The sequence below is a fragment of the Corvus brachyrhynchos genome, unplaced genomic scaffold (assembly GCF_000691975.1).
Source record: "Corvus brachyrhynchos isolate BGI_N302 unplaced genomic scaffold, ASM69197v1 scaffold145, whole genome shotgun sequence".
NCBI lineage: Eukaryota > Metazoa > Chordata > Aves > Passeriformes > Corvidae > Corvus > Corvus brachyrhynchos.
The window spans coordinates 322987-331955 of NW_008238344.1; the positions used below are offsets into that span (position 1 = coordinate 322987).

The 8969-nt window shown below is 62.5% G+C and overlaps 1 protein-coding gene across 1 annotated transcript in view; it reads left to right on the forward strand.

The window, feature by feature from the left end:
• Positions 1-8969, forward strand: part of MYO18A (myosin XVIIIA) — a 32206-nt gene that overhangs the window by 15356 nt on the left and 7881 nt on the right. Inside the window, exons 19-40 of the mRNA XM_017735160.1 lie at positions 153-294; positions 493-652; positions 732-918; positions 1006-1240; positions 2070-2179; positions 2268-2333; positions 2580-2708; positions 3071-3214; positions 4135-4224; positions 4310-4429; positions 4506-4617; positions 4720-4847; positions 4958-5112; positions 6258-6381; positions 6459-6659; positions 6955-7065; positions 7390-7494; positions 7606-7752; positions 7843-7956; positions 8100-8216; positions 8319-8402; positions 8623-8760. Coding sequence (XP_017590649.1) covers positions 153-294; positions 493-652; positions 732-918; positions 1006-1240; positions 2070-2179; positions 2268-2333; positions 2580-2708; positions 3071-3214; positions 4135-4224; positions 4310-4429; positions 4506-4617; positions 4720-4847; positions 4958-5112; positions 6258-6381; positions 6459-6659; positions 6955-7065; positions 7390-7494; positions 7606-7752; positions 7843-7956; positions 8100-8216; positions 8319-8402; positions 8623-8760 — 2919 coding nt within the window. The remainder of the gene's footprint in view (positions 1-152; positions 295-492; positions 653-731; positions 919-1005; positions 1241-2069; positions 2180-2267; positions 2334-2579; positions 2709-3070; positions 3215-4134; positions 4225-4309; positions 4430-4505; positions 4618-4719; positions 4848-4957; positions 5113-6257; positions 6382-6458; positions 6660-6954; positions 7066-7389; positions 7495-7605; positions 7753-7842; positions 7957-8099; positions 8217-8318; positions 8403-8622; positions 8761-8969) is intronic.

Sequence of the window (8969 nt, forward strand, 5' to 3'; positions counted from 1 at the left end):
CTTTCCCTGCTGGGGAGCAGGATTCAGGAGCCCTCTCACACAGTGGGAGGTTGCATGATTCTTGGGTGGCCTGGGTGCCCTGTGTCACCCCATGTCCCTGCCCTGGGGGACACTGGTGTGCCAGACCAGCTGCCAGCATGGTGACCCTGCAGGTCCGGTCTCTGGCCCGCACGGACGAGGCGCGGGGGCTGCTGTGGCTTCTGGAGGAGGAGGCGCTGCAGCCAGGCGGCAACGAGGACACCTTGCTGGAACGGCTCTTCTCCTACTATGGCCCCCAGGAAGGAGGCAAAAAAGGTATGGAGGGGGGCCTGGGACCGTGGGGATGTGTCCACTAGACCAGAAACAACTTCTGTAATGGAAGGTGTCCCTGCCCATGGCAGGGGGGTGGAATGAGATAATCTTTAGGGTGCCTTCCAACCCAAACTATTCTGGGATTCTGTGACATGCCCCATGGTCCCTGGGGCTGTGCTCACTGGTGCTGTTTCCCCACAGGGCACAACCCGCTGCTCCCCAGTGACAAGCCCCGACACTTCCTCCTGGGCCACAGCTCGGGGACCAACTGGGTGGAGTACGATGCTACAGGATGGCTCAACTACGTCAAGCACAACCCGGCCTCCCAAAACGCCTCTGTCCTGCTGCAGGAGTCCCAAAAGTGAGCAGGGTCCTGGGATGGGAGCATGGCAGGGGGGAGAGGTGACGCTGGGGGGTGACACGGCCTCTGTGCCCTGCAGGAAGGTGATCAGCAGCCTGTTTGCCGGGCGCGGCGGCTCGGCGCTGGTGCTGTCGGGCTCGGTGGCGGGGCTGGAGGGGGGCTCCCAGCTGGCCCTGCGCCGGGCCACCAGCATGCGCAAGACCTTCACCAGCGGCGTGGCTGCGGTCAAGAAGAAATCCTTGTGCATCCAGATCAAGCTGCAAGTGGTGAGTGAGGGCGTGTTGGGGGGGTCCCCGCACCTGGCTGGGGCACCTCTGCGCGTCACCGCTCACCCTGCTCTGCCACACCTGCAGGACGCCCTCATCGACAGCATCAAGAAGTCCAAGCTCCACTTCGTGCACTGCTTCCTGCCCAAGGCGGGGGGCGGCGGGGACCCCCAGGCTGTGCTGTGCCGGCGGGTGAGCGGCAGCGAGCTGGAGCTGCCCACGGAGCACTGCGAGGCCGGGCTGATGCAGCTGGACGTGCCCCTCCTGCGCGCCCAGCTCCGCGGCTCCCGCCTGCTCGATGCCCTCCGCATGTACCGCCAAGGTGAGCCCTGGCACCAGGGGTGGACAGCACGGAGGTCCTGCCTGCATCTCCTTGCTGGAGAGCCAAAGACCCCCAGGAAGCCCTTCAGCACATACCCTCGCTCTGAACTCTGGAGTCTCTCCCCAGGGTGGTCCTGTCCCTGTCCCCCCTCCCCTGCAGGGCTGTTATCTGTGCTGGGGACAGGCATGGCCTTAATTGGATGTCTCCCCTGGTGCCGTTGGTTCAGGGCAGCAATCCCATTGACATCCCGCCCCTGTCCCACTGGAACGAGGGCCTCTGGATTGTGCTCAGCAAAGCATTTATTGATACATTGGCTGGTCAGCCACCCGGCTGAGGGTTTATTCCTTGGAGGCCAGACCCTTCCTGCTGTGATTGGAAATCGATGCCACCTGCACACCTCCTGGATCGATGGCCGTAGCCAGCCGGCCGTGCTGGGGTCAATGTCTCCATCAATACCTCATCGTTAATTAAGATATGGAGGCTCAGTGCTGGAGCCTGATGCAGGAGCTGGCTGTGGCTCAGAGTGGAGCCCGAGCAGGACTTGCACAGGCAACACGTGTCCCTGCTCTCCCCCCGAGGAGAGATTTGGCTACTTTCTCCTCAGATCCCGGCCAAAATTGCTGGAGGACGCAGCCAAAGAAAACCTCCCAGGGAGGCTGGGGGCATTCCAGCAATGCCTGACCCTATGGGGAACTTGTGTCACGTGGGGTGACCCCATCAGCTCTCCCAAAACATGAGCCTCAGCATGTCAGGGCACGTGGGACTGTCCCTGGCCGTCCCCCAGGTGTGCTGGCTGCCCACACAGCCCCACTCTCCCTTGCTTCCCCAGGTTACCCCGACCACATGGTGTTTGCGGAGTTCAGGCGGCGCTTTGATGTCCTGGCCCCACACCTGACCAAAAAGCATGGGCGCAACTACATCGTGGTGGACGAGAAGCGGGTACGTGCCCCATGTCAGAGTCACTGCTGTGGTCCAGGGTCCCCTACACCCTGGAGTGCCTGGCCCTGACACCTTTCCCTCCCTGCAGGCAGTGGAGGAGCTCCTGGAGTCACTGGACCTGGAGAAGAGCAGCTACCACATGGGCTTGAGCCGGGTACGGTGCCCGACACCACCGGGTGTGGGTGTGGGCAGGGCTGTGCGTCATGGCACGGTGGGACAGCAAAAGGGCAGCACTGTTCGCTCCCACCCACGGCATGCCTCGTGCCTGGGGAATAAAACCCCACCGTGGGACAGGACCAGTGGCTGCGGAGGGGAGAGACACATCCCCACCAGCGGGAGGGTGGCACGGCGTGGCCGGAGGGATGCCGGCACCCATCGCCGTCCTGCTCCCCTCCTGCAGGTGTTTTGCTGGGCTGGATCACTGGCCAGGCTGGAAGAGCAGCGGGACACGCAGACCAGCAGGAACATCACCCTTTTCCAGGCGGCGTGCAGGGGCTTCCTGGCACGGCAGCACTTCAAGAAGAGAAAGGCTGGTCCCAGCGACTCTCCCCTCCCCGCTCTGCTGCACAATTTCGCCTAAAATGGGCAGCGCAGCCTTTCTGCGCCTCCTGGGCCAGCACCTCCTCCTCCCAGAAGGATGAAGCTACACTTTAGCTCCTACTTTTATCATTAGAGAAGGTGTAAAATAGGCATCTCACAGTGCCTTGCTTTCCCAGGATTAGCATTTACAGGGGCTGGAGAGGATCAAACAGCAGATTTGCTGGTGCAATTAGCCTAAATGCTAATGAAGGGAAGCATGCTGGGGTGCTGGCAGGAGTGCTGAGCACCCACACGCTCCGTTTTGCCCTGCTGGTGGCCCTGTACTGATCCCATGCCCCGTGCCCTGCACAGATCCAGGATTTGGCCATCCGGTGCGTGCAGAAGAACATCAAGAAGAACAAAGGGGTGAAGGATTGGCCCTGGTGGAAGCTCTTCACCACGGTGCGGCCCCTCATCCAAGTGCAGCTCACCGAGGACCAGATCCGCGGCAAAGACGTGGGTATCCATGCCAGGGGACGCTGGATGGAGCAGGGAGGGCTTGGGGGAGTGTTGGTCGTGGGCAGGGCCCCATAGAGGGGTGGGATGCAGGATCCTGTGGTGGATTGGGATACAGGACCCCACAGTGGGTTGGGATGCAGGAGCCCATGATGGGGTGAGATGCACTACGACCACAACTGCCTGCATCCCGCCAGCGCCAGGCTCGAATTGCTCCCTAATTTGCGAATCAGCATGTCATTAGCATCCCAAGAGCCGGCTGTTGCTTGAGCCCAATTACAAGCGTGGAGAATGGAAGTGAAACCGTGTGCCAGAGGCAAATGCGGGGGCTCCGCTCGCACTGGCAACCAGACACCGGTGCACTCACCGAGCATGGAGCTGCTGCCTGGCTCAGCTTTCACCCTGACCTGCTGGGGACAGCACCTGGGTGGGGGCACCTGGGCGGGGGCACCTGGGCCCCCTGCTGCCCCCCAGCCTGTGCTGGAACCAGAGGAAGAGAGAGGATGATGTTAACAGACAAACATGCTTCCTCAGCACTGGCTGGTGGTCCCTGGTTCCACAACATCCTGGTGGGCCCCCTCCCTCCCCACCTGGGCTGGGTGCACCCAAGCCCTTCAGCAAGCTGCTGATGGGTGGATTTGTTCCCACCCCCTCTCCCAAAGGATGTGGGTACCCCTTTGCAGCTTTTCTGGGACTGCCTGGTATTTCAACACCATTTATGGGGTTGGAGTCGGCAGACAGCGGAGCGGGTTGGGGAAAGTCCCTGCCCAGCCCTTGGCAGGGGAGAGCAGCTCTGGGGAGCCCCCACCCTCCCATCCTGCGCTGGGGGGGTGCTGGGGAGGGGCAGAGAGCTGCCAGCCTCCTACCCGCCAGCCTCTTCCCTGCGCCTGCCCCCTCCCTCACCGCCCTCTCTGTTGCAGGAAGAGATCCAGCAGCTGAAGAGCAAACTCGAGAAGGTGGAGAAGGAGCGTAACGAGCTGCGGCTCAACAGCGACCGCCTGGAGAGCAGGGTAGGTCCTTGCCGGTGCCGGGATGGGGTACGGTGCTGTGCCAGCCTGCCCCAGCCAATGGCCCCATTCCCCCTGCTGCCCCCAGATCACAGAGCTGACGTCGGAGCTGACGGACGAGCGGAACACCGGCGAGTCGGCCTCCCAGCTGCTGGACGCTGAGACGGCCGAGAGGCTGCGGGCTGAGAAGGAGATGAAGGACCTGCAGGTAAATGTGCCCCTCCCTGGCCTCGCAGTGTCTCCTGTCCCCTGCAAGTGCTCACCACAGCCATGTCCCCTCCCAGGCCAAGTATGATGCCCTAAAGAAGCAGATGGAGTCAATGGAGATGGAGGTGATGGAGGCTCGGCTCATCCGGGCGGCCGAGCTCAATGGGGAACTCGACGATGATGATTCAGGTACTGTCCTGCCTCCAGCGCTGGCTGCTGGCACACCCTGCAGTGTCCCCCTCTCCCTGTGCCACCCCCACAGCTCCTTGGTGACGGCGTTTCCCCACACAGGTGGCGAATGGCGGCTGAAATACGAGCGGGCGGTGCGGGAGATCGACTTCACCAAGAAACGGCTGCAGCAGGAGCTGGAGGACAAGCTGGAGGTGGAGCAGCAGGGCAAGAGGCAGCTGGAGCGCAAGGTGAGTGGGGCTCAGCCCTGGGGACTCCCTGGTCCCCTCAGCATGGCTAGGACTGCAGGGACATGGTGGCATCCCGGAGCCCTCACTGCTCTGCTCACCTCTGCCTGCAGCTGGCGGACCTGCAGGCGGACAGCGAGGAGAGCCAGCGGGCGCTGCAGCAGCTGAAGAAGAAGTGCCAGCGCCTGGCTGCCGAGCTGCAGGACACCAAGCTGCACCTCGAGGGACAGCAGGGACGCAACCACGACCTGGAGAAGAAGCAGCGGAGGTGGGGACCATGTGCTGGCAGCGGGGGGGACACGGGGGACGTGCCTCTGGCGAAGTGGCATTACCATTTTAGCAGGGATTTGGGCACCTCACCAGCTCCTACTTGGCTGAGGTGTCTCTAGTGGGATGGGGCTGCCCAAGCTGGATGTGTTTGTTGTGGGGAGGATCCCCATGCCCTTTTGGGGGGGCCCAGAGCTGAGTGATCCCCCCTGTGTGGGGTCATGTCCCATGGTGGAGGCTGCTAGTGCCCTGCTTCTGCGCTCAGCACGTGCTGCCATCCCGTCCCCTCTCCCAGCCCCAAAGTTTGCTAACGTTATTAAGCAGCAGGGACGCTTTCATCTCATTATGGTAATGATCACACACACAAATACAGCGAGAGAATCCAATCTAATTAATTTCAATTTCCGCGGATTGGAGTCTGTGCTAATGCAGCTGTTTATTACCCAGCGCGAGGAAAAATGGGGATTAGCCGCCGAGTTGTTTAACGCAGGTCACAAACTCAAGCGCAGGGTTGTTTTCCAAGCCCCAAAGGCAGTGATTTCAGAGTAAACCCGGCTGATCCCATCCCAGGGGCACTGGGAGAAACTGCCACAGCACTGCCTGGCTACAGGCTGTGCTGAGCACTCCTCCACCAGGGCCTTGTGTCCCCTCCGGGGGGTCGCATGTCGCCTTCAGGGATGGGACCGGTGCCATGTCACATGGAGCCCCGGCACTGGGATGCAGCTGTGGGAGCCAAGCTGCTGCAAGAACCCATCTCTCCCAGAGAACTCTCCATATCCTGCTTGGAGGGTTTGGTGTCCCCAGCTGCCTTGGAGTAGCCAAGTCCCTGCCATTGGCAGCCACAGTCCCACGGCCACGTGCTGGCCCTGGAGAACAGCTGAGGTGCTGCTGGGGTCAGTGCTGCAGGTGCTGCACTCCCCATTAGCACGGAGCAAAGGCGTCAGGAGGAGTGTCTGAGTGACTTGGTGCCACCGTGCTGGCAATTAAAGACTCATCAACAGTGTGTTTCAAACAAGCACTCGGCAGCACACCGCCCTTCCCAGTGCCTGCTGCTGAGGGAAGGGGATGCTCTGTGCAGTGCCCCTGGCACAGGGCTGAGGGTCAGTCCCCAGGCTGCTGAGCTCTCACCCCACTCTCCCCACACAGGTTTGACAGCGAGCTCTCGCAGGCGCATGAGGAGGCGCAGCGGGAACGGCTGCAGCGGGAGAAGCTGAGCCGAGAGAAGGATGTGCTGGTGGCTGAGGTCTTTGGCCTCAAGCAGCTGCTGGAGGTGAGTGGCCCCCGGCCCCCTCCCCAGCCTCCCAACCACCGGGTGCCCCGGGCTGACAGTGACCCTGTCTCTCACAGGACAAGGACTCGGACATCGCAGGGCTGACGCAGAAGGCGGAGGCGCTGGAGGCAGAGCTGCAGGACATCTCCTCCCAGGAGTCAAAGGACGAAGCCTCCCTGGCCAAGGTGAAGAAACAGCTGAGGGACCTGGAGGCGAAGGTCAAAGACCAGGAGGAGGAACTGGATGAGCAGGCTGGGACCATCCAGATGCTGGAGCAGGTACGATGGGGAGGGGCTAGGTTTCTGGGTGGGGTGGTTTCATGCAGGGCTGTTATTACCTGGGCCGGGCTTGCCTGGGAAGAGGAGGCGGTCGCCCTGAGCCCGGCGTCAGGCCAGGCATCGCCGTGGCCAACACGGCTCCCGGCCCTCCGTGCCATGGCCCGGCAGGTCACCATGGGGCGGGCAGCCCAGCTGGCCTCAGACCGGGGGGTTTTCAGGGTGAGTGGTGCCTGGACAGTGGCATTCAGGGGTCCCCACGTCCCCTTCACTCTGACCACATCCCCACCATTTTCAGGCAAAGCTGCGGCTGGAGATGGAGATGGAGCGGCTGCGGCAGACCCACGCCAAGGAGGTGGAGAGCCGTGATGAGGAGGTGGAGGAGATCCGGCAGTCATGTCAAAAGAAGGTAGGGCTCTGCTGCGGCCCCTCTGCCCAGGAGGGCCTGGGATGCATCCCCATGCCGGGGCCGGGTGCTGGGAGCTGCCAGCTGGGCACCGTCATGCAGCACCCGGCTCCCACGCAGCCGACCACAGCCCGGCTCCACCGGCCCGGCGGGTCCGACCAGTCCTTCTGCTGCCCCGGCCAGCTCACACTGGGCTTTGTGCCTCTGGTTGCGCAAACACCCGGCCGGTGGGGTCACCTGGTGTCCCTAGTGTGTGGGGACACGTGAGGAGGGGGGTCATGACCCCTCCCCACCGCTCTGACCAGCTGCCTCCTGGCTGTCCCCCAGCTGAAGCAGATGGAGGTGCAGCTGGAGGAGGAGTACGAGGACAAGCAAAAGGTGCTGAGAGAGAAGCGGGAGCTGGAGAGCAAGTTATCTGCTGTCAGCGAGCAGGTGGGGTGATGGGCAGCTGGGCACCTGCCTTGCTTTGGGGACCCTGAGGTGGCCATGGTGGGGTGGACACCCCTCAGGCATGGAACCATGGGAAGGTTTCCCCTGCCACAGGCCAACCAGCGGGACTTCGAGACGGAAAAGCGCCTGCGCCGGGATCTGAAGAGAACAAAGGCGCTGCTGGCTGATGCTCAGATCATGCTGGACCACCTGAAAAACAACGCACCCAGCAAGAGGGAGATCACCCAGCTCAAGAACCAGGTGTGCATCCAGACCCTCCCCAGACTGCAGGCTTTGAGGGACAGGGAGTGTCCCTGTTCCCTGGCCAGGCACTGAGCTATATCTCTGCAGCTGGAAGAGTCAGAGTTCACGTGCGCGGCCGCCGTCAAGGCCCGCAAATCCATGGAGGTGGAGATCGAGGACCTCCACCTGCAGATCGATGACCTTGCCAAGGCCAAGGCAGCGGTGAGTGGGTTTGGGGTGCCGTGAACTATGGTGGGGCCATGCCCCATTTGCACCCAGGGTGGTCCCACTCTGTTTGGAGTGGGTTTCGGGGGTGAATGCTCAATTCCAGGGATGCTGCAAGAGACACGTGTGTCTCCCTGCAGCTGGAGGAGCAGCTGAGCCGACTGCAGCGGGAAAAGAATGAGGTGCAGAGCCGGCTGGAGGAGGACCAGGAGGACATGAATGAGCTGATGAAGAAGCACAAGGCAGCTGTGGCCCAGGTGAAGGGGGAGCAGCAGCTGCACCCACCCCACCCCCTCAAGGTGTCCCTTTTGGAGCTGGCCCAGTGGGATCCCCACTGATGGCCCTGGTGTGACCTGCAGGCGTCCCGGGACCTGGCACAGATGAATGACCTCCAGGCACAGCTGGAGGAGGTCAGCAAGGAGAAGCAGGAGCTGCAGGAGAAGGTGGGGATGCACCCTGAGTGAAGCCAGGGTGATGGGGGGCACCCAGAGACCTGCTGCCCACATCATGCAGGGCCCCCTGCACCGTGGGGATGCAGAGCAGTCCCATGGGAAGCTCTCCATCCAGATGGGAGCAGCATGTCCAGCAGCTCTCCTCCAGGACGGCGTGGCTGGGGGGGCAGGGTGATTGTGGTCGAGGCTGAGGCTGTGCCCTCTCCCGCAGCTGCAAGGTCTGCAGAGCCAGCTGGAGTTCCTGGAGCAGTCCATGGTGGACAAGTCACTGGTGAGCCGGCAAGAGGCCAAGATCCGTGAGCTGGAGACCAGGCTGGAGTTCGAGAGGACTCAAGTCAAGCGCCTGGAGGTAGTCACGGAGCTCCCCCTCTGCTCCAGCTGGGGCAGGGGTGCAACAGGACCATAACGAACCTGCCTGAGGGTCTGCTGAGTGCCTCCCCTCCCCAGGACCCCCCACGCTGCAGCCGTCTCCCTCTGGCAGCCCATCCCCATCTCCACAGGGAGAGCTCCCTGCAAGCACTGATAACAGTAATCCACCTCCCAGCCCGGCAAAGTGCT